General features: G+C 52.1%; 1 protein-coding gene across 14 annotated transcripts in view; it reads right to left on the bottom strand.

The window, feature by feature from the left end:
• LOC307183218 (uncharacterized protein) overlaps positions 1-24502 on the bottom strand; it is a 127455-nt gene that overhangs the window by 35079 nt on the left and 67874 nt on the right. For 12 of the 14 annotated variants that reach the window (XR_013827423.1, XR_013827424.1, XR_013827425.1 and 9 more), the window contains one exon: positions 16233-16344. Coding sequence is in view for 7 of the 14 variants with exons in the window: in XM_079915433.1 (XP_079771559.1) it covers positions 16233-16344 (112 nt within the window). In the remaining 7 variants the exon portion in view is untranslated. Of the gene's footprint in view, positions 1-13584; positions 16345-24502 lie in introns of those variants that run through there. The other 2 variants (XM_079915427.1, XM_079915426.1) reach the window with 1 other exon arrangement.

Genomic DNA, 24502 nt, shown 5'->3' with positions numbered 1-24502 from the left:
AGACCCAGAATCCCAGGCCAGAAGATGCCCAACAAAGTAGGCTAGGCCAGCCCCAGGACATGATACCGCAACTCCCTCCTAAACAAGACTGAACTCATCACACAGATGGGGAAACTGAGGTCGAAGAGGGCAACGGCTTACTGGCGGAGCCTGGAGCAGAGTCTCTAATGGATACATTCCATGTTACCACCAAAACATGGGATTTCTAGAGTGCAGCTCAGCCCGTGCTGACCCCCCCTCTTAGCCTGGCCACCAAGGTCTCGCCTCCATAATCCCATCCCACGACACCCCCTTCCTGTGTCCCGCACAACAGCCGGATTAGACCCCTTGCCCTCAGGCTGTCGTTCACAGGGCTCCTTCTCCCCGAAGCTCCTTCTCCCACCTCTGCCTGCCCAAGTTCAACCAGCCTCTTTAGGGTCCGGCTCAATGCCAGCTCCTTCGTGAGCCACCCAGAGCCCTCATGCTCCTCTAACCTTCCGAGGTGCTTTGCCTCCACCCGCACACCCCGCACTCTGTTGTCCATGTGAGCTGTGGTTACGGTGTGTGAGCTTCCTGAAGCCGCAGACCACCTCCCCTCTGGGCCCCAGCACCTGGCGCAGTACCCAGCACTCAGTAGGTGCTCAGTAAAATCTCCTCCTCATCTGATGCCCTGCCATGTCCTACCAATAACTGACAATAATGGCTATTGTTTATCGAGCATATACCATAAGCCCGGCTCTGGTACTGTCTCCCATCCTCATGTGATGGACCCAGGTCACAGAGGTTGTGTGACTTTCCTGAGGTCACAGCTCTGGAACTGGAACCCCACTGGTTCTTGTGCCTAAATGAGTCTCCTTTCCTTCCCACTCACCTCTTCTAGGTCAGACCACCATCATTTCCTCACCCTGTCCTGTCACTAAAGACTTCTCATGACTCCTTGTGGCCCATTAGACAAAATCTAAACCCCTGAGCATGGCATCTAAACTCTGTGACATCTGGCTTCTTCCCTCTTTGCAGCTTCTCCTCTAGTCTCTGAGCATCACCTCAGTTTCCAGCCTACTGTACCTTGATTTACTTGTAGGCTCTGCACATGCTTTGCCCTCTGCCTAGAACACCCTTCCCCTACTTTTCCTCCTGTGAACTCCTACACAACTCTCAACATCCAAGATCAAGGGTTACCTTCCATTCTAGTCAGATGAGACAAGCAGCAAACGAACTGGACACAAAATTGAGAGCTCTACGAGGGAAGGACCTGTGTCATCATAGTATCCCCAATGCTTAACACATAATCAGTGCTCAGTCAACATTTGTTGAATGAATAAATGAATACTCTCTATATTCTTGTTGACTAAACGGAGAAATGGCAAAAGAATACAAGGCCACAGTATGCATGGCTGGAGGTGGAAGGGAAGACACTGAGGCCAGGAAGGCCAAGGACGTGGTGGAGTACAGTGACAAGTACTTCAGGGGCTGCTCTGCAGCAGAGCCACGCTCTTGGCAGAGGGAGTGTTTGTGAGAGACAGAGGAAGGAAAGTGATGGTGTGAGGGAGGCTCTGAAAGTATGTGTGTGTGTGCACGCACACGCGCATGTGAGAAGGCGGTGGGGATGTATGCGGGGGAGTGTGCGTGTGTGAGTGTGCTGCATTTGTGAATCAGTCTGTGAGAGCGGTGCTGAGGAAGTATGTGAAGGAGCGCGTGTACGTGGCTTGTGGGTCTGTGGCGGAGAGCCCGTGCGTTCTATTTGTGCATGGGGGTCTGCGTGAGAAGGCGAGGGTGTGGGCCACGAAGGCTGTGCCGGAGGTTGTGCATGTCTGCGGGGTGAGGGGGTGGGGACAGTGATTGAGAAAGACAACAAGGAGGGGACACCTGAGGGGGGTGTGAGGGAGAAACCGTAAGTGTGCGGGCGTGGATGGTGTCGTGAGCACGTGCAGGAGACGGTGTGACCGTGAGTGTGCACGACGCGGAGGGTAAGGTAGGATGTCAGGGCGCTGCTGAGGGTGTGGCTGCATGGCCTCGGCCACGGGCCGGGAGCCAGAGGTGGGGGCTGGCCCTGGGCCCAGGGTGGGGGGCTCTGACCGAGCAGAAGGTTCCTCAGAGTTCTCCCTGGGGCCACGGGTGCCAGATCACCAAGTCCCCAGGTAGAGAGGTCGAGCAGGAGGCCCAGATGTGTGTGTGCGCCTCACATTTTGTCCACAGCAAAACCTCTGGGCATTTATTTGTCTTTGTCTGTGTCCGGGTGTGCACGCCTGTGCTTGTGTGCGTGCTGCCGGCTGTGTGTCTGTGCCTGTCTGTCTCTGTATGTATCTGGGCCTTTGTCTCAGTGTGTGTGGCGGTTGGTCTAGGCTTGCCCACAAGACTGTGTCTGGGGTTGTGTGTGTCTACGTGTATCTGTGCCTGTGGGGCACCGGGCATCCTTGATCTGTGCATGTCTAGGTAGGGCTGCGAGCAGCCCCCTGGACCGCCTGTTTGTATCTCTGTCTGTGTGGTCTTAGTGTGAGTGGGAGAACGTTGTGCTTTGGAGACTGTGGATCTAGATCTAGGTGTATCTTTACACACTGTATCTCGGTGTGTGCTTGTGCATCTGCATGTGAGAGTCTGCCATGCGTTGTAGCATGGAAATGCTTATGTGTGTCTGTGGAAGGTGCCTTTGTGAGACCAAGGATCTCCGTGTGTCTCTGTGCCTCTGTGTGTGTATGTGTGTGTTGGGTGTGAGGGGTTTGTCACAGACTGGTGAGCAAGTTAATCTCAGACTCCGTGACACGTGGAATAAAATCACGCTCCCATAATGGAAGAGAACCAACTCTTCACCCTCTGCCCTGGGGGAGCCAGTGGGGGCCAGGGCCAGACTTAGGCCCCTATGCAGGGCCCCCTGTGGCCTCAGCACCCTACCCCCACCTCTCCTCTGCCACACCAGGCTCATTCTGCCTCCAGAGTGCCCCGGTGCCCACTGCTGGCTGGGCTAGGCTCCAGGACATGTGACGGAGCCTTAGAGGCCTGTCCTGGGCCCCCCAGCCCCACCCACTGCTGAGGAGGGCCCTGCCCCAGATGGGAGGGCAGGTGCAGGAAGGAATCTTTGGGCCCCTCCTCCTCCCGGAGGGGAGAGATGAGCTGCAGGCCCGACCTGGATCTTCCATCTCTCAGCAACAAGATTCCTGGTGAGCAGGCTGCGAGGCTTGGCAGGGCGCCTGCCGGAGACCCGCCCTCACCCGCCAGGACGCCTGGGTCCCCAGGGCCGGGCAGCAGCGGGTTCCCTGGGGAGCTAGGAGGGCCCCAGAACTTCAGGCTACAGCTGCCCGGGACTATGGGAAAGCCAGACCCTTCCAGGCTCCCACCCCCAACCACAGACGGCTCCTCAGGCCCCCAGGCAAACCTCCACCCTTCTTCTGGCCTCTCCCCAGCCTCGGCCTTTGCTTCAGAAAACAGACCAGCCACCCAGCACCACCCACTCCCTACCTGAGCCTCAGCACACACCCAGCCTGAGTTCAAGACCTCACCTCTGGGTTTGAGGGCTCTCAAGGCCAGGACTGTGCTGCTTATCTCAGAATGGGGCTTCTGAGGACAGGGCCATGTGTCCCGCAGCTGTGAAATCCCTCTTGGTCTTAGCACTCCTTCCTGACTGAGCAGTCAGGCACCAGGAGAGGATTTCAAACCCAAGGCTGGGGAAACTGAGGCAGTGAAGCTCTCTGCCCTGCCTACTGTTATGAATCAGAGGCCAAATCCAGTAGTCTAGACACACAAGTTCTTAATTCTGTCCAGCGGCAGTGGCTGCAACTTGTTCTTCCCCATAGGGGGTGCAATTTCGGGGGGGGGGGAGGCATCAGTTGGAGGGAGAGGGGAATGGGCAGGTGGACCCCCCTCAACCCTCAGACTTGGATGAGCAGCCGGAGAGCAGGTTTGGTAAGAGATTAAGGTCGAGGAGAAGAGAACCCAGATGCTCCAAGATTTATGACCCTAATTCTTCTCCCTTAAATTCCCCTCCAAGCCCCCCAGCCCTAGCCTGGTCCCTCCAGGGTCATGCTGTGGCCCCAGGCCAATGTCAAGGCCTTAACCCATCCATCAGTTGTTGCCAGGGAGTTTCCACCCCAATGGGTCCCAAAGGGAGGAGATCAACTGACACTACGGGCCCAGACTGACGGGGAAGGGGCATGGCCCTAAAGAGGTGGCCAACAGCCCCGTGCACCCTCCCAGGATGTAGGGGCTCACAACCTCCAGGGAAGAAGCTAGGCTGGTGGGTGGGGTCCAGGAGGAGGTGACCTCCAGCTCTGGCACCACTCCCAGCCCCGCCCTTCCAACAGGCCAGGAGACCTGGGATCCCACGGGGCCCTACAGCTTACAGGGTATGTGGCCTTGGGCCCTTGTTGCTCCTCTCCAGGCCTCAGCCTCCCCACCACACAATGCAGGAAGTGGTCTGGATACCCCAGGTATCCCCCTTCAGCTCCGCTCCCTCAGTGCTAAGCCCTGCCCTCTCTCCAGTCCAGGGGTGTCACCTAGAATCTGGGCCAGATGGGGTGAGGCTTTGACAGTTAACTGGAGGAGCCCCTGAAGCCACCCAAGTCAGAGCTGAAGAGCGTATGGTGCTCACTCCTCCACCGCACATCCATTTTCCAGAAGACTGAAACTGAGGCCCTGAGAGAAGGTCGGGGTCTGCGCCAAGACCTGAGTGTTACTGGTGGGATGGTTAAGAGCATGGGCTCTGGGGACAGAAAGACTTAAGATTAAAATGTCAGCTGCAACAGAAACTTGTTACGTGAAGTCCCTTGCCTTCTCAGCCTCAGATTCCTCATCCATAAAATGGGCAATAGTGCCTCCCTCCTACGACTGCTGAGTTGAAATAAGAAAACGCATGTAAAGGGCTCGGCCAGTGTAGCAAACGCTTGGACAATGGTAACTATCATGACTGTGGGTAGTATTAACACAAAGCCAAGTGGCCGGGGGGAAGGGTAGGTGGGGCCCCGACCTGGCTCATCCTCCAGACCAGGAGGGCCAGCCAAATTCCTCAAAGCCCCCCAGCTGTCTCCCCTCTTCGTTAAAGGCCTCTCATTAGTGAGCCTGGGCACCTGCCCCCCCACACGTAATAAGCCTCATTAGTATCTTAGCCCCAAGCTCTGAGCCCAGAGTCTGTGCATGTGCACACGCGTGAGGGTGGGGGGCTGCGACAGGCCACCAGCCAGGAGACAGCATCCCCGCCAACCACACCCCCTCCCTGTCATCAGCAGGGCCCGTCACCACCCAGCTTGTCACCTGCCTGCCTCGCACCCGCACCACCTGTCACCCACCCAGCCCATCACCTGCACCACCTGTCACCCACCCAGCTCGTCACCCACCCAGCCCATCACCTGCACCACCTGTCACCCACCCAGCTCGTCACCCATCCAGCCCATCACCTGCACCACCTGTCACCCACCCAGCCTGTCACCGGAGCTGCCTGACAGGCCTCTGGGTGAGGGACAGGAGATGGGGAGGAGAAGACCACAGGGGTGTGGAGCTGGGGGCCCCAGAGACCCTGTAAGACCCCCACTTCAGCTCGGCATCCTGCAACATCGCCATGGCAACGTCTCAGCCGCAACCACTTTCCCAAACATCCCCCCCACCCCCCAGGCCCTGCTCTTAGCTGAGCTGAGGCTGAGAAGAGCCTTGACTGACAGCAGAATGGGACAGGAAGGAGCTGCTCATCAGCTGGCTGGCCTTGGCCATCCCTGCCCTCTCTGGGCTTGGTTACTCCATCTGCAAAATGGAGGGGCTAGAACTAGGGAGGCCCCCGTACAGCGGGTCATCCCTTCCCAGCCTGGATTTGCTGAGCCAGTGGCCAGTTAACCTGTGAAGGCTGGTGGGGGCGGGGTACAAAAGGACAGGAGGTTCTGGGTTCTTCCACACTCCTTTGCCCTGGCCCAGCTCACACAGGCTGGGCCTCTGGCCCAAACTCACATAGCAAAAGAGGAGGAGCAGGCTGGAAGGCAGAGGGGCTCTGCCACAGGACTGCCAGCTGGAGATGATGCCACAGTGGGTGACCCAAGGCTGAGTTGGCCCCCACCTCCAAGCTGCATTATTTATAAAACCCAGAGCTCCTAGCCGAGCAACAGCTGCGGTGCCGCCCCTCCAGGGGGCACAGGCAGGGGTGGAAGGGTGGTGCCTCCCGGGGGGAGCCCCCTGGGGTCCCGGGCTCCCTCCACAGCTGGCTGGGGCAGGGGCTGAGGTGGGAAAGGGGCGGCTGCGCCATCCTTCCCCTCCCAGCCCCCTCTCCTCTCCTCTCCTCTCCTCCATGCAGGCAGGCAGCGATAGGATTACTTCTGCATGACTGCCCGCTCCACAGGGTTCCAGAGACCCTCCTGCCTGCAGCAATCTAAAATTCCTGTAGCCCGGCCTCTCTCCCCTTCTCCCCACAGTGAATGCTCCAGCTTCTACCACAGCGTGCCCGCGGCCGCCACCACCACCAGCGAGTTGGCCGGGGCCCCAGGTCCTTGGAGCCACGGGCAAAGGTAGACCCATCCTCGGGGTGTCCCTCGGAACCCTCTGAGGCCCAGGCCCTGGTCCATCCCCTCCGGCCCCTGGTGCCCGTCCAGCCCCACAGGGCAAGGCTCAAGCTGGGGTCGGGCCTGCCAGATGTGCCGAGGAGGACCGGCACATACGTGCAAACACACCTGGTGGGTCCTGGCGTGCCTGGCCACATCCTCTGCTGCCAAAACCTGGATGTCCCCACCTCTGCTCTAACCGCCCCCTCCCTAACCTCACTAATCCTTGCTGCCCCTGGGGTGGGCAGACAGCTGGGCCAGGCCAGCGCCTGTGGCTCCCCAGGGCACAAGAAGCAGGCAAGAGATCGATCCACTGAATTTTTTAAGGCTCTAATGGAGCCTGCCTCCCCAGACTTGGGGCCTGGGACACAGGCGATCTCTCAGGGACCCCTCCCTCAGCATTGCAGTTGCCTCCTCTTTCAGGTCTAGGGGGTCGGGGCACCTTTCTAGGAGCCTTTCCCCCAGCAAGAGAAGAGGCACGAGGGGTCCCTGGGAAAGAGATGGGATTGGGGGGCTGTGAGCAATACCCAGAGGCCCCCCCAGTCTCCCCAGCCCTAATGCAGGCAGAAGCAGCTCAGCCTCTAAATCACTCCCCTCATGCTCCCCTCTGAGGCGGATTCTGTGCATCTGTAATTAGGGGGTGGAACAGATGGTGGAGATTCCATTTAAAATCATGCATCTAGTAAAGTAACCTTCACTGTTGGAACTGACTCCCAGGGAGACCAAGCCCCAAGCCCGGGTCTGGGGGTGGGGTGGGGTGGGAGGGGAAGCATGTCAAGCCAGCACCTTCTCCATCTTTTTTTCCTGAAGCTCCAGACCCAATGTCCCCCTCAGGTGAGCCCAAGAAGAGGAGGATTTGGCAAGCACCTGAGAAACTGCAGGTTGGGGGTAAATCCCCCTGCCCAGACCCCCCCCCCTACCCATACACGACAGAGTCAGGGCATGGCTGGGTACTCAGAGTTCTTGGCTGCCACACCAGGATGACCAGGTGCCAAGAGCCCCCAAAGAGGCCCCAAACCCTCAAAGCCCAGGCCAGGGTGCCAGAGCACAGGGTCTTGGGTGGGGCAGCTTTGAACCAGATGTACAGCCTCACTGTCCAGGAATGGAAGGCCTGGGGCAATAAGGGGGGGTGGAGATGCCTCCCCAGGCAGAGGAGGCTCTGGGAAGTGGGGGAGGACCAGGCAGCCGAGAATGAGAGAGAGCACGGAAGAGTGGGCCAGTGTGTCTGCAAGGCTGAGGCTATCTGGGGGGAGTTTGGGGGAGGGAGGCTGGGGAGGACAAGGTGGGGTGGGGGAGCGGTGATGGAGAGCGCTGAGGAGGGAGGCTGTGCTGGAACGTGTGATGGTGGGAGTGCGGCTGCAGGGTGAGGTGTGGGCGCAGGGCGGAGCTGCTCTGAGGGGTGACTGGGCTGGGGCCCTGTGTGTTTGTGTATGAGTGCGGGACTGGTGTTTGGAGAGGGGTGGGGCTGTCCCTGGGCCCTTGGATGGCTGAGGAAAGTACTGGAGCTGCAGCTTGCTGGGGAACACACAGAGGACTGCTTGTTTGCGGAGGTGCTGGGATCTGGGGGGTGTGTGTGCGTGTGCGGGATGCACATGCACGTGCACGGCCTGGAAGGTACGAGAAGCTGAGGGGACATTACTGTTCAAAGATGCACCGTGTCTGTGTGTTTGAGGTAAATGGTGTGGCTACAGGGGTGTCCTCCTCTGCGTGGGTGTTGAGGCGGTGTGTGTACGTGTAAGTCACGGGGAGATTTTGGAATGGTGTAGGGGGCTGTATCGGTGTGTCTGGGGACATGATGAGCTGCAGCGGAGGGAAACGCTGGGGCCGTCGGGAGAGCCTGTGGGTGTCTGGTTAGGTGCTGGGACTCTGAGAACCTGAGTGTGTGGAAGGTATTAGGGCTACAGTAGGGTCCTGGGTGTATCTGGGGAGGTGCTGGGATTGGAGGAAGAGTTGATCTGTTTCAGGATGTGGTAGAAGCCTTGTGTGTGTGTTGGGGTGTCTGGGGGTATATTGGGGGTCATAAACATCTGGGTTTTGGTTAAGTACTAGAGCTGTAATATGTGTTTGGGTGGGTAGGCATGTGGTGGTTGTGTGTTTGGGGGTGCTGGAGCTGTGAGTGGGGAAGTGGTTGTGTATTTAGGAGGTACAAGGGGCTGGAGTTGGGCCCCTGTGCCCAGACAGGTGATGGGGCTGCGGGGTGAGGGCGGGTGCCCCTCTGAGGAGGTGAAGGGCAGAGTCCTGGCCTCTGCTCAGGGGCCCACCTGGGGGCTGCCCGCTAGAGCCCCTCTGCCGGTGGTGCCCGCCTACCCCCAGACCCCACGTCCGGGTGTCGAGACAGGCAGTCCATCTGTCTCTTCCTGTGCCCAGGCCGAAGGAGCAGTGCCGCCTCCTCGCTCCCTGGGGGGGCGGCAGCAGATCCCAGCCCACCCATCTGCCTTCAGATGGTCGAGGCAGGAGCCTCCACAAAGCTGCCTGGGGGGCATCCCTGTGTTTGAAGAGGCACGGGCTGGGGGGTGGGGGGAACTGCACAGCAAACAGTCCTCGTGGAGGCTCCTTTGAAAACCACTGACGCCAGGAGAGACCAAGAGGGAGGACAGGGGCGGGTTTGTCTGTCCTCGTACGTCGTGTGGGTCAGCGCCCAACTGTGTGCCTTGGAGCCCCTTCGCATGTGTTCATGCCGGTGGCCTCTGTTCACGCAGCATCCTTGCCTTGGAAAACAGCCCTCCAACCCAGGCTACGAGCTCACAGCCTCACACAGCTACCCCCTCATCCATGCACCCTGCCTACACTACACTCACACGCAAACATCTCCCACATCTGCAGAACACTGCACCCTGGTACACATGCCCCTCAGCCCCAGAGTCCCAGTCCTTCACATGTGTACGCCCATGACACACACCCGCACACTGCAAAGCCAGGTACAGCCACATGCACCTGTCACATATGCATGCCTCCACACAGACATACCCGACAAGTAGCTGTCACACCCACACCCACACACTCCACACACCTTGGGGAGTGGATCTTCCTGTCACACCCATATCCCACCTCATATGCACTCAGTCTCTCTCATACACATTGTAACAGACACTCACCATCCCTTATACCTGTACATACGCGCACATGTTTGTACACGTGCATACACACTCTCACCAGCTCTCAGCTCTTTCACACCAGCCAGTTTCTCTGTGTCCAGGCCAGGCCCTGCAGGAAGGCTGCCACCCGCTGAAAGTGTCTCCTGCCTCCCTGCCCTGCCAGCTAGGTCAGAGTGGGGGGCATACCCCCCCACCATGGCTCCCTGGGAACCCTGATCTTCCCCTCCAGAGAGAAAGAGTCCTCTCTCTGCTCTGGGGTGTCTGCCACTGTTGTGTGAGAGTGTGACTGTGTATGTGTGTGTATCAACATGTTCTGAGAAGCCACGATGAGGCCTGTGTGTCACTGCCTGTATGGGTAAGAAAGCATAGGGACAGGTTCACCGGTTATGTTTGTGAGATTCAAGATGAGTGTGAGAGCAGAGACATGTATGCCACAAAATGTGTATTTGTGAGTGTGTGTGAGGCCAGGCCCCTGTGGACAGGCGTGAGTATGGGGGGGTGCACTTACACAAGGAGACACACAGTGAGTGTGAGTGGGGAGTGAGTGGGAAGTATTCTGGGATATTTTCTGAGACAAGGGGTATGTACATTTGCGAGTAGGGGTCAGGGCTAGGAGAGGCACCCTCCGCAACTCCCTCCCCCTACAAAGAGATCAGGGGAAAGGGGTCTCTGGGATCTGGGGGGAGTGTGTGTGTGTGTGTGTGTGTGTGTCTTCCTCTCTCTTTCTCCCTGACCTCTTTAGCAGCTGGAAACTGAGCCAGGGGTGGAAGGAATGGAGACTTGGCTGGCCTGGGGGTTTGGGGAGGGAAGCAGGAGAAAACACCTTCCAGATTCTTACCAAATCCTTGTCTGTGGTTTGTAGCCTTCAGTCTCTCCTCTCTCTTTCTCTCGGTCTGGGTTTCCCCCTTTCTTTGTCTCTTCCTGCCCCTCCCTCTCTCCCCTGTATCTCTCCTTCTCCCATCTCAGTCACCTTGTCTCCCCCCCTTGGATCTCCCTGTCTCCAAGTCTCTGTCTCTGCCTGTCTGTTACTCTCTCCCCAGGCCCTTCCATTTTTCTGACTCCTGTCTCTGCCAGCACCTCTGTATGTCCGTCTCTCCCAGTCCTGGTCCATCTGTCTGTCTCTCTCCGTCTGCCTGTGCGTGGGTGTCTCTGTCCATCTGCTCCGCCACCCATCTGTCTGGTTGTCTGTGCTAGTCCTTCTAAGGGTGCCCACTCGCTCACCAAGACACCCTCCCCCAGGTCAGCAAAGGCCTCTCCTGGCTCAGGGGGCGGGGAGGGGGTGCAGAGCTGCAGCTTCTGGAAGCTTCAATAGCAGCTGGCTGAGTGGGAGTTCGGGGCCAGCCAGCTGCAGAAGTGGCCCCTCCCCTGGGCTCCCAAGCCAAGGACCCCAGAGCAGAGAGAGGAGAGAGCAGGGCCTCACTGCAGCTCAGTCTGTGTGTGCGCGCGTAGGGGGAGGCAGGGGGCCTCACTATGCCTTCACTTCACCGTTCCCCCCAAAGCCAGGCCCTGTAGGAGAGGAAGCTTCAGTGCCCACCTCCCTCATCCCCTCACCAATGGAAGAGATGCTGGGGATCCAGGAGGGAAGGGCTGGGGGATGCCAGGCCTTGGACGAAGCCATAGCTTCCTGTCAGATGGGTGGGAGGGGGGCTCCTTCCCTCCTCCCTCCCAGGCAGTCCCTGGGGATCCCTCCAGTGCTGGTCCCAGCTCCGGACATGAGGGGCCCCATAGGCAGTTCTCACCAGCTCCCACAGGGACCATTCCTACCTCCCAGCTGCCCCAGAGCCTCTGACCCACAGGGATAAGGCGGAGGGGGGTGGATCACAAGGGTGTCTCCTCCCTCCCCAAATGGAGGTTGGCTCTGGACATCTGGAGTTCGTGGCCCTGTCTACGCCCTGGCCATCCTGAGAGGCCCCAGGCAGTCCACCTACCATTGCCAGCCCGGCACCACACACACACACACACACACACACACACACACTGCACCCCAGCACTCGTGGCCCACCACCGCCACTCCCTGGCCCAGCAACTCTGAGGGCTGAAAGGAGCCCTACCGCGGAGACCTGCACCCTACACTGACTGGTGGCAGCCTCCAGCAGGGCCCCCGGCACAAAGCCAGCAGCTGGAGGAAGTACCCCCCAACACTTCCCAGGAGGCTCTGTTCCTCCCTAAGAAGAGCTCACAGTCCAAATCCCACAATAGATGGGGAAACTGAGGAAGGGATGGGATGACACAGTCAGTCATTCTTCCTGAGACCCTGGGGTGGGATCATAAATGAGGAATAGGGAATGAAAAGGACGCCGCAGGGGCAGAATCTGGCTCCTTCCTGACCTGCCACGGGCAAAGTCCATGTTGGCTGCACAGCCCTGCACAGCCCTACCGCTGGGCCAGGGTCAGGGGCTGGCTCCCTCCCTCTAGAGCTCTCCTTGCCCCTGGCTGGGCCCCTTCCCTCTCCTCACTTCTGAGCAGCCCTCCCTGCCCTCTCCCTCCCAGCTCTGGCTCTCTCATCCTCAGCTCTTGGAAGCCTAACTCACTGTTTCCCCTTTTCTCTCCCCTCCCTCCCTCTCTCCTGGCAGCGGCGCCTCCCCCTCCCCTGGGGGGGCTCTGGCCACAAGGGTGCCCGCCTGCTCCTCTCCCCAGGCTCTGGCCCCCTCCGCACCCAGGAGTCCCCCCGCAGCTGTTCCAGCTCTCTAACTACAGAGAGGTGGACGGAAAGAGCCTAGGTCCCAGGCAAGCAAGGGGAGGGGGCCCCTCTAGACTGGATTTCCTCCTGTCAAACAAGGTGGGGGGCATCCAACCGGATGACACCCCTGGTGTCTCTAACAGTCCTAATGTTCCCCGCTTTTAAAAGCCCGGTGCCTCCTGACAGAGCGCCCACAACCTGTGGGGTGCTGTACCTGCCTCAGGCTCCGCCCCCAGGTCCAAAGAAGAGGTCGGCTCTCTTCCCAGACATTTGGGGAGTGGGGAGACGCTGCCCTGGGGCAGGAGCATTAGTCAAGTGACCCCTGGAATCCCCCTGTCTCCCCGTTCTCCCTCCTCCTGTGGGAGAGCTTCCTTCTCTCTCTCTCCCACCTGTCCTCCTCCCTTTTCCCAGAGACGTTTGCTTGTCTCTCCTTCAGATACTATCCTAGCAGCAATTGATCTTGGGTGAGAGGCTCTCAGTGCCCGTTCATTTTGGGCTGTGGGGTGGGGAGTGGCACATGCCTAGGCCTTCTTGGTCCCCTGGATGCCATCTCCAGGGGCTGTGATCCTGGCTCTTCTCCTTGACCGTTTTCTCTCTCACCCCCTCATCACTGGCTTCTGTCACCATCTTTTCCTCTTTCCACCTCATGTCGGGCTCTCTGGGTCTCTTTCCTCCCCACCTCCCCCTGCTCTCTCCCTGGGGGGCCCATCTGCTGACATTAGCAACAATGTTACTGTTGCTCCCCCCCTTCAGTTCCCAGCTCCACCCATCCTGGCTTCCCCCTCCCCGGCTCTGTCCCAAGAGACCCAGGGGACCCAGAGGCAGAGCTGGGCTCCATCCCATAATGGTGAGTTTGCTTGACCTCACTAATCACACCAGAAGTGCCTGGGCTTCTGGTATGAAGGCATGGCACCCTGTGGTCTTGGGTGGCTGGCCTGAGGCACAGAGCTCTGTATTCCACAAACCAAAAAAAAAAAAAAAAAAAAAAAAGAAGTTGACTTGGGGTGGGGCAGAGCAGAGAAGAGGGGAAGTAAGGGGGATCAGGTTTGCCTGGAGGAAGCCCCTGTCCAATGGGGAACAGAGGCAAGAGGAGGTAGTGGCTCGAGCCAGCGCTCCAGGCTGATTGAGAACAAGCAATGTCCCTCTGGGGCTCTGCCGGTCCAGATCAGCCCCCCCTAAAAAAAAGGTCTTCTGCCAGGGACAGTTTGCCCTCCAAGCCTCCAGCACAGCCACACCAAGCAGGTAAAGATCCCGCGTCTCTGTCTCTTAATCTCCTTTAGAATCCAAATCCATCCTCCCTACAGTACACGTCCACTTAGCTCAGCAGGGGGTTCCATAAGCCTCCCTGCCCCAATCTAACCAGGTGGAATGGGAGGGGACAAAGCCCCCCAGCTCCCAAGCCCCCTCACCAAAGGCCCCATCAAGGGCTGGGGAGCAATGCAAAACAATCCTGGAACCCACGCACCTTCAAACCGAGAAGCAACCCTGTCCATCCACAGCACCTGGGGGTGCTGGGGCTCCCTGCCCCCACGACCCTGTTCCAGACCCCCCAGCCCAGCAACCATAATAAACAGCAAGCTCTTTTTCTTTATGACACCAAATTCCTCCAAGCCGAACAGCTCCTTCCATCACTACCTCAGCCATAGATCACATTAAAAACTCACAGAGGGCAACTTAAACACATCACATTTGTTTCTCTCTATATTATTTCAATAGTAACGGCATTAAAAATGGATTTTACTGCAGAAAATAAATATCAACACGTGGGCCGGGAGCCCAGGCAGGGGGAGAGAGCCCACCAGGAGAAGGTCCCTGAGGGCTTGGGCACAGCTTAGGCACTGACCAAGGAGGTGGCTCAGAGGACAGACTACACCTGGGGTGGGGTGGGGTGTGGGGGGAATGCCTGGGCAGGGGGCAATGCCCGCCCACCTGGGCACCTGCCCCAATGCCAGACCAAGAGGGACAAGAGTCACTGGTTTGAACTGGTCCCCCAAAGCTCATGCCCTCACTGATCTTTGCAACCTCTGGAGGGTAGGAGCTCTGGGGCAAGAAGTTCACTAGTCTCTAGAGGTTATTCCAACTATTGACACAGCAGAAGAAAAAAATGAATTCAACTTACTATCCAGTTTGATTTTCCATTACTATAAAAATATACATCTGCTCAAAGGAGGGAGATGGCAAGCTGCAGGCACATGCCACCTGGGGGGTCCCCCTGCAGCTCACCACCACAACCCAGCCTGCCCCTCCAGGCGGCAGGGGTGGGGGCTGTGTGTGGGTGGGGGACGGACCAACTGGTAATCTGTCACCTACAGCCCCAGCTCACACAGCTACACACACCGGACCACACGGAACAGGAACAAGCCAACAATAGAAACACCCCAAATGCTCCTGGCAGGACTCTGCCCAGGCCCGGGCGCATGCCCCCGCCCCGCCGGCGGCAGCAGCGGACGAAATGTGGCCACCCTGACCCGGAGGCAAACTTGTCCTCACACCCTGAGCTCTGCCCAGGGAACTGGGGCCAAGTCCCGCCTGACACCAACTGGTCCGGCGGGAAACGCCTGCCCAGCCAGACAGGCACAGGCCCCCCAAGGGTCCCTCCTTGTGCTCAGGGGCCAGGCTGGTGCAGCCTGGCCCTACCTCCCAGGGTGACGCCTGGGCCCAAATTCAGCTGGCCCTGCCAGTCAGGCACTGGAGCAGAACGGAGGGCACCAGGCTCAGCCCCGCCCAGCCCCAGGGCCCCCAAGCTAGGAGGGAGGGGGGACTCCCCACCCCTCCACATCTGGCCCTGGCCCCCAGGGTCTGCGGTAGAGAATTCCCGCCCCCGCTTCTCTCTCTCTCCCTCCTCCCTCTCAGTGCCCGCTGCCCGTCTCAGGGACGGCCCCAGCTCCCGCCTCCGGCCAGCAAGGCCCACATCCTTCCTCCCTCAGCTGGCCCCTTCGCCTGGCAGGAGGCTGGGGGGTCAGGCTGCTGGGGAACCCCTCCAGCTCCCATCAGTCTTCATCCCCAGCCCCCAAACTCTGGGTTGCTGTCCCTTTTCCTGTAGAACAGGAAACAAGGTTATTTCCTAGACTCAGAGCCAGCCCTCTGCCCCTCTGGCTCTGCCTGGGGACCAGGACCCAGCAGGGGAATGCGCCCTTAGCCAGAAAGCAGAGGGATTCTGCAATTCACCCCCAGCTACCGGCCCAGGGGGCTGACAGCTGTCACTCAGCACCCCACCCCCTGGGGAAGAGGGGGCCGATTCAATCAGAGCCTCAGAGGAAACGCATTGATAGGCGATTATTTATTTATGCAAAAGTGAGCCGACTTTGTTCACCAGGTAACCGGGCACGCGGCCCAACCCCTACGGCCCTGGCCGCCCCCAAATCCCTCCTCCGCCCCACACCCGCTCCGGGTCATTAGGTCCCCGCCTCTCAACTCCCAGAGCACCAGCAGAACCTTGGGATTTGGGGGTTGAAGGGGAAGGGCTCCTCCCTCCGCAGTCTCCCCCTTTCCCAGGGCCGTTCCTAAAATCCAGCCTTGTTCTCCGGTCCCACGGTCCCCCCCTTCACCCACCCCCGCCACACACTCAGCAAGCTGGAGAGCAAATTGCAGTTTTAAATCCAAAGACGGAAGGAGGGGGAAGGAGGAGGGGGCGCGCGGCAGCGCTGGGCGCGCACCTCGTCCCCGAGCCGGGGGAGCCGCGGGGCGGCCAGGAAACCCGGGAACACCCCCTCCCCGCGCCCCCTTCTCGTCCACCTCCCCCTCCCCCTTCCCAGCGCTGCCTGCCAGGCTTCGAGCCGAGCCCAGCCGAGCCTCGGGCCCCGGTGGAAACAAAGACCGATCGCACCGCGGGCACCGCAGCCACGGGGTCCGGCGGACCGGACCCGGGCGCGCGGAGGGGGCGCAGAGCACCCCCGGTGCGCTGCACAAAAGAGCCCGGCCGGCCGGTCCCCAGCGGGGGTCTAGGGCTGGGGAGGAGGCGCCACTCACCGGAGTGCTGGGCTGCCGGCTCCGTTGGTCCGAGCCAGGCAAGGGGCTTTGCGGGGCGTCTGTCTTCCGACCGCGGCAGCGACGCGGGCGCTCGGCAGCTTCGCCGCTCACCCTAAAATCGAGATCATATTTCCCTTTGAGTCCTAACACTATGATAATATAATCTCAGTTATGGTATAAAGCAGGTAACTGATTTGAGAAGGGTACTGAGTTTGAGGACATATTGACTGATTCATTCTACAAACACTTTACTAAGCGACTATGCTAAGGGCCTGGGATCCCATGAAACAAAATGCCAGCAGAAGTGAATCTCTTTAATGAAACAAAGTATGTGGAAGACAAATCATTAAATGCTTACTTACAGTAAAGCATGCAATGTATCCTGAAATAGGATATATAAATGACTATACGTCCAGGGCTTGCCCCAAGAGCAAGTCTTCTCTAAATGGATTCTTTTCTTTTCTCTTTCTTTACCTTGTCTTCCCCACTTATACCTCTACTCTCTGCTTCAGTGAAAGATATTTCTCCTTTCCACTTCTAGCTGAAAAAAAAAAACAAGTCTCAGGTGTCAATTTACTATGTAACTGTGGGTCCCTCTCTGTATTACAAAACAAGACTCAGGGGCCAGTGAGTCCTGATATCATGATCTCCAAAAGGGTCACAAGGGATCTCTGAAAATTTCAATAGTTTTAGTGTCTTTTCTACATCTTTTCCAATGATTCAGGTATGGAGGTTTCTATATCTTGGGCCTAGAATTCCTTCTACTGAGTGGTGAGTCAATGTGGTTTTAGTGCTTATATCCTATAAGTTCTTTTAATTAGTGTCTTATAGCCTCCCAAAGTGTTTATATATATATATATGACTGGCCACCATTTAAAATGAAAAAAATAATTTACATTGCTACTTATCCTCATTGAGTTGCCCATTTAAGAAGCAGAACTGCACTGTCAGAGTATCCACTTTAGTAATACCTTAGCCATAGTATTTTAACATATATAGTAGTTCTCAATATTTACAGTGTATTGGAAGCACCATAGTAGTCAGGGTACTCCAGAGAAACAGAACCAATAGGAGATACATAATAAATATAATGTAATGTATGTAATTGCTTTAACATATGTAATAGGTATTAAACATACTAAATATTAAATACATTGTATATTAAATATAAGCTGGAAACTAGGAAATCCAGGGGTGTAGTTTTCAGAACTGACGTAAGCCACAGTCAGAGGGCAGGGGATCAGATCAAACACTCAGGCAGAGAGAGCAAATTCTCCTTTCCTCTGACTTTTTATTCTTTTGGGGCCCTCAAGAGATTGGATGAGGCCCACCTACACTGGGGAGGGAAATCTGCTTTACTCCATCTACCAATTCAAATGCTAATCTCATCTGGGAACAGACCCACCCAGAAATAATGTTTAGCAAAATATCTGTGTATCTCAGCATATAGTTGAATTGACACTTAAATATTAACCATTACATTCTGCAAACCTTAAAATATACCAATGCCTCAGTCCAACCCCCAGAAATTCATATTTAATTGGTATAAATTACAGGCTGGGCTTTAAGATTATCAAAAGCTCCCCAGGAGATTTTAATGAATCACCAAAAGTTAAGAACCATTAACATCACAGAACATTTCTTTCTTGATGAGAAATCAAAATGCTTCTCACTTTTAGCGTTGATGCCCTGGGAGAGATATTATCTACCTCTGTAAGGTGCCTTCAGAGTATCCCACTGTACCCCATGTAGTCAGGATTTACAAACAGGCCACTGCAAACATGTGCCTCCAAGTCTGGTCAAAGTCAATCCAAATATTTTTCCCCAATATGGTAGTAGATGGGTAGAATTTCTTTTATGATCACCACGTTGTATGGTAGGCATAATTATTCCCATGTAGAGGGTGAACTGAGATTCATAGAAAAATAGGGGTGCATATTGCCACAAAGCTAGCAAATGTAAAAAATTAGGAAAAGGTCAAGTTTTCTGATCCGAGTTAAATAAGTAGTAGGTATCCTTATTTTATTTATTCCACAGATACTACTGTCAGGGGTGAGTAGAATAAAAGCAAATGAATAAAAATGTAGTCAGCCTATGAACGGGAAGATTAGCTAGCATCCTTCACACAAAAGACCTGATACGTATCGGCCACTAGAGAGGTTTAGTCAGCTGTATTTACAGTCCCATAAATGGAAAGAAGCATCATGACAAAAGGAAATTCTATGAATCCAGGAAAAAACACATCAAATTAAATAAATAATTCACAGGCAGAACAAAGATTACAGAGTTGGCTCTGATAACAAAGTATCTAAAATAAGTGGTGATGTGTTTTCCAACCACACAGGCTGCCAGTCCAGGTGCAAAGGAAAATAAATAAAACTATTATAGATCTAGTAAGAGTTAAACAGACGATAAAAACCAACAATGGCGATGAATTTTAAGTTGGTGATTCTTTGAACAATCTTCAAAAGATTTCATTTGCTCTGTTAACGCAATGTCAAGTCCATTTTAGAAATAAAAGAACATTTTTCTGCTTGCTAGAGTTTAGACATAAATCCTCAAACTGTATTAAATCAAGATGCCTCTAGAATCATAGCGCTAAAGATCATCAAGGATTATTAAAGAACTATAGTCACTCTCTCATTTTACAGGTGAGAAAACCAAGGTAGTAAATGACTGTGTGATGGCCTTAAAGTCCACATGATTCCCATCAGTGGCCAAAACAAGATTAGAATGCAGGTCTCCCATTTCCTCTTCACTTAGTCATTTTGAGCACAACTAGTGCACTGCTGTTTGAAACCTGACCTTTCCAATGGCAGTCAAAATGCCATACTTTAATAGTGCTTCCATTGTCTTTGACCAGAATATTAAATAACTGGCAATCACGTTCTGAGCTTCTTTCCAGATGAATTATATGTTAAGCTCTGTTTCAATATTGATTTGTAATATACTTTAAAGCATGTTGATCTTCCTCTGGTCTCTTCTTACAGTTCTGAGCTACATGAACGCTAGAGTTCCTAAAATTTGTGATTTTCTGAATGGCCATCTCTACTATGTCCACCAACCCAACAACAGTCACTGCTTGTTGCTAGACAGAAAAAAAAAAGTTAATAAATTTACAAGTGAAATCCTGTGTTCGTTTTTTTTAAATGAAAAACAGAAACCTATTTGATTTAGAATCTAAACCCTAGAAGCATACACAGAGCTTAAAGAAATGTATGATTCTTCTATGGAATACTGGAGAATTCTTGTTTAATCAATGGAAGCACATCGTTAGTTTACTCAGGTCCCTAAAAAGGCGGAGGACCTCACTTAAAAGAAACAAGTGACTATCTTAGTTAATGTAAATAGAAATGCATTTCCAGCTTATTTATGGTTGTTCATTTCTATACCATACAGTGGTCTGTTTCTCAGGACATCAGTATAAAAGGCAAATTGATAGGTGAGAAGGGTAAGTGGTATAATAAAAAAGTTAAAAGCATGGGCTACATGACATGGACAAGTTACTCAGCCTTTCTAATCTTCCATATGCACATCTATAAAACAGGGAATAAAACATATTACAAAGAGATATGCTTCTCCTCCCACCATGCTTTGGCCTTCACATGTTTGGGACGCATAGGAGATCCAGTGCCTTTCCCCTCCATCCTGTTCTTGGAAGAGGAATTGTTAATGTTATTGGTCAGTAACCAGAACATCTATGGAGCAATGGGTAGAATTATTACATTTGAAAGGGACAAACGTGTCACATGGTTCTGTCCCAGTAGCTCAGCTTATGATTCACAGAATAAGGCATGTTAGCTTAAGCTTGTCCCATGACCTAGTCAGCTGTGATTTGGGGGCAAGAGAGAGAGAGAAGGAAAGCCTCAATTAGAATTCCAAAATGAAGTAACAGCGGCTAGCTCACTAGTAATAAGTAATACTTTGGTCTTTTCTGATTATCGTTTCTTGTGTATGGATCCCTTGGCAGGAAACTTAACCACCCACTTCAGAGGTCTGTTATGAAGTCTGATATGGTATAAAAAGTGCACAGTGCAGTGCCTCATATGCAATAAGCTGTCAAAGAATATTACCTAGATGACCTTGGATTTGCACTTAAATGTTTGTTATTAAATCAGTTTGCATGGGACTAGTATCCAGAGCCTCAGGATAAAGTAGATTCATGTGAGTTAATAAATGAAAAGCTCTCTGAAATTCTAGATGGCAGGTCTTGCTAACTCAGGTAAGTGGAAGCTGGTGGCTGGGCGTTCCCTCAGGACACGTGTTTTGATGGAATGAGGACTCAGGGTGTAGAAACCAGCTTGGCAGTGGATGGTAAACCATTGCCCAGCACATGCTGCCTCCTGTTAAGCAGAAGGCTCTCATGCAAATTGCTTTCCGAATCGTTAGCTGTCAGCAACCCTCATCTCTCCTCCTGCAGCTGTTCTTTCTGATTTTGCCTGCAAACTTTTCATATTGGGCAGGCTCCCAAGCCAAACAAGTTGCCCCTCTGCAGGCTTTGTTCCTGGGGGCGAGAGGTGAACCTCACAGATAAGTCAAAGTAAGGATGCACCATGGACTAATACACACTGAAGGAACAGACTCCTGTAAGCTAAGGTGATGAATGCCTTTGAAAGTAATTTTCATGCGGCTTCCTATGAGAATGTCAGCCAGGCTCCAGAAGTTATATGCTGCAATTTTAAAATTATCTGCCTCTGTAGACTTCTAAAGCTTCTATCAGCTAAGAAGTATCTTTTTTAAAAAAGAAAATATTTTTATACAATTTTAAAGACTACTTTCCATTTATTACAAAATATTGGCTATATTCTCCCTGTTGTATAATAACATCCTGGAACCTACTTTACACCCAATAGTTTGTACTTCCCACTTCCCAATTCCAACTCTTAAATTGCCTTTCCCCTCTCCCCCACTGGCAATTACTAGTTTGTTCTCTATATCTGTGAGTCTGCTTCTTTTATGTTATATTCACCAGTTTGTTTTATTTCTTAGATTCCACATATAAGCGATATCATACAGTATTTATCTTTCTCTGTCTGACTTGTTTCTCTTAGAATAATGCCCTCCAAGTCCATCCATGTTGCTGCAAATGGCAAAATTAATTTCATTCTTTTTTATGGCTGAGTAGTATTTATACATATATATATGTATGCAAATATATAAATTTAAATTATATATATATATATATAAAATCTTCTTTATCCATTGATCTGTTGATGGACACTCAGGTTGTTTCCACATCTTGGCAATCGTAAATAACGCCTCTATGATGCTGCGAACATTGGGGTGCATGTATCTTTTTGAATTATAGTTTTGTCTGGATATATGCCCAGGAGTGGGATTGCTGGATCATATGGTAATTCTATTTTTAGCTTTTGAGGGACCTCCGTACTGTTTGCCACAGTGGCTGTACCAATTTATTACATTCCCACCAGAGGAATGTGTGGGAAATCTCTGTACCTTGTGCTCAATTTTACTGTGAACCTAAAACTTAATTAATTCCCAGCAGCATTAGCAAATAAGACCATGCATTTTTTTAAAAATCTCTTTTTAAGGCAGAGTAAATATTTGCTGAATAAAATGAGAAACTCTATCTCGATTGGGTGGATTAAATCAGCAGAAACTAAGCTTCACCTGTGATTTTAGCAGCTGAACTGGTTGAGAAATTCAGAGCAGAACAGGCACAAGTCCTCTCTGAACAAGGTAAGGTACAAGAAAAGGAAGGATGGATGTTGTAGGCAAATCATAACACTCTATCATGGCTAAATATAATATCAGGAATTAAATAACTTGAAATCATATAAAAGTTTCCTTTATTCGTATGCCCCCTCCCGCATAAACTGGAAGGTGAGCACAAATGTAAATCAAGCAGGCAGAGGCTCCCACTATCTTATATATGAAATCAAAATTTTAAAGTGTTTTCTTCAGAATCCCTTTTGCCTGGGTGCAGAAGAAAAAGTAGCTGATCAGTGCACCCAAAGGTAAAATGAAAAATAGTAAAAGAAAGTTTTTCTACATTTTTGAATTTAAAATCTGAAATACATTTAACACTCTTCTTATTTATACCCATGTACCTGAAAAACCAAAATTAAAATTAAATTGTATTAGAGCAGGGGAGCAAAAATTTCCAGCCAATCCAAAGGTTAAGTGGTGCCTGATACACTGTTTGAATAAAGTTACGAATCCATATCCAGACTCAGCTAGAAAATTAAAGCGTGCTGTGATCACTCGGTACGAAGAGGGGTCATGGCAATTGATTTTATTTATACACACTTTCATACATAATAATTTATCAAATTTGTCCTATGCCACTTTCCATGCTTAATTAATCCTCATTTAATCTCTACCAAATGAATACTGTGAAACATGTTTAATCATTATTCCCACTTCCAAGATGTGGGAACTGAGGCAGGAAGTATGGTACATCAAAATTCAGAAATTTTGTCACTCCAAATATATCCAGGTCTAGCTCTTTAACCTGTATAATAGTCTTTTTCTCTTTTCCTTGCCGTGTGAACCTTTCATCTTCTCCCACTGTCAAATTCAAGTGTTAACTCTAACCTCTCTTGATCTCCGCTATCCACTGAAGGAGGCCTTCTGGCTTCCTAGAAAAGCTTCACCATTCTTAGCAGAGTACTTGAGATCTAGCAGGTGCTTTGTTAAGTGAATGAGTTAATAAACATATAAGAGAACATTAAAATTACCATTTAAGGGATGGAGAAACAGGCTCTGAAAGATTAAGTAATTTCCTTCATGTAAGGGGTCAAGCTGGAATTCAGATTCTGAAGCCCAAGTGATCACCCTCAGAATAATCTAAGTTATATTCATTGGGATAGAATATGCTCAGTCTATATCCCTCACTAGACTCTAAGGAACAAGAAGGCAGTACTAGGCACCTAATGCACTTCATTTTGGGTAAATTTTTCATTTATACAAAAATACTTGTGTAAAGATAGACTAAAGCCTTAAGCTTTCCCTGCTGGATTCCCTGCTCAACTGTGAGTACTCCTGTGATGAAAACTCGCCTAACGCACTGAATGACCTTGACCAAGCAGCTTTCCTTTACAGCCTCCATTTTCTTTTCTGTAAAATACTGTTGACAGGACACGTTCCACCTGCCTCATAGAAATGCGTTTATAAAGCACTTTGGAAAGCATGAAGCTTTCTTTTTTTTTTTTTTTTTTTTTTTCGGTACGTGGGCCTCTCACTGCTGTGGCCTCTCCTGTTGCAGAGCACAGGCTCGGATGCGCAGGCTCAGCAGCCATGGCTCACGGGCCCAGCCGCTCCACGGCATGTGGGATCTTCCCGGACCTGGGCACGACCCTGTGTCCCCTGCATCGGCAGGCGGACTCTCAACCACTGCACCACCAGGGAAGCCCAAGCATGAAGCTTTCTTCAAAAGCAAGCAAGTACGTTAAATGTCATTATTATAGGACTCCTTAAAAGGAGCCTTTTTATGGTGAAAAGAAACCTTAGCTTATCAATTGTGCAACTCAACCACAGAAAATTTAAGGCGGAACATGCATGACACAATAATAATTCCAAATAAATCCTTCTAATAGTTAAGTAAAGAGAAGTCAAAATTCTTCTCTGGACTATTTTGATTTCATACAAAGGGCATCCCTTTAGAAGTTATGGAAGTTCAGATACAGAGCCTCAAACTCTAGATTGCAATGCGACATTTGTTTCTGAACTTCTGCTGCCAGTCTTGCTAACAGTTCACTTGCCATGTAATATATTACTGCATTTCATTTCTAGACAAGAACATTATTTACTCACAGGAGAAATACTTTCCTGAGGAAAGACTGTCTTTGGAAACTTTCAAGGACATTTGAGAAATGCTTCAGCCCAAGCCACAAAATTATGAGCATGCTTTTGTGCCTCTCTGTTCCCAGGGCACCATTTTTAAAAATCTTTCATTTAAGTTTATTGCAAGCATCCATCTTCCCTTTCCAGAAAAAATAGCAATTAACACAACTTCATTGATTTCCAGTTTTCCTCGGTGTCATTTCATAATGCATATATTGTACGCAGTTCACATCATCATTTTCATCGCTTTCAACATTTTCCATGTTGTCTCCCTACCTGAATTGTGACTTTTTGTATGGAAAGTTTTATTTATCACTTGCATCTTACTTTGAATAAATCTGAAATCAACATTCAGGATTATTTATTTTTATTTTCTTCAGTATGTTTCTAACTTAGCAAACTATGGGTAAAAATGCCATGTAACAACAGTATGTAATATTTACATAGAGCCCATGTAGTGAACA

The sequence above is a fragment of the Stenella coeruleoalba genome (assembly GCF_951394435.1).
Source record: "Stenella coeruleoalba genome assembly, chromosome: 3".
In the NCBI taxonomy this organism is placed as follows: domain Eukaryota; kingdom Metazoa; phylum Chordata; class Mammalia; order Artiodactyla; family Delphinidae; genus Stenella; species Stenella coeruleoalba.
This window is presented reverse-complemented; position numbering and strand designations above follow the sequence as displayed.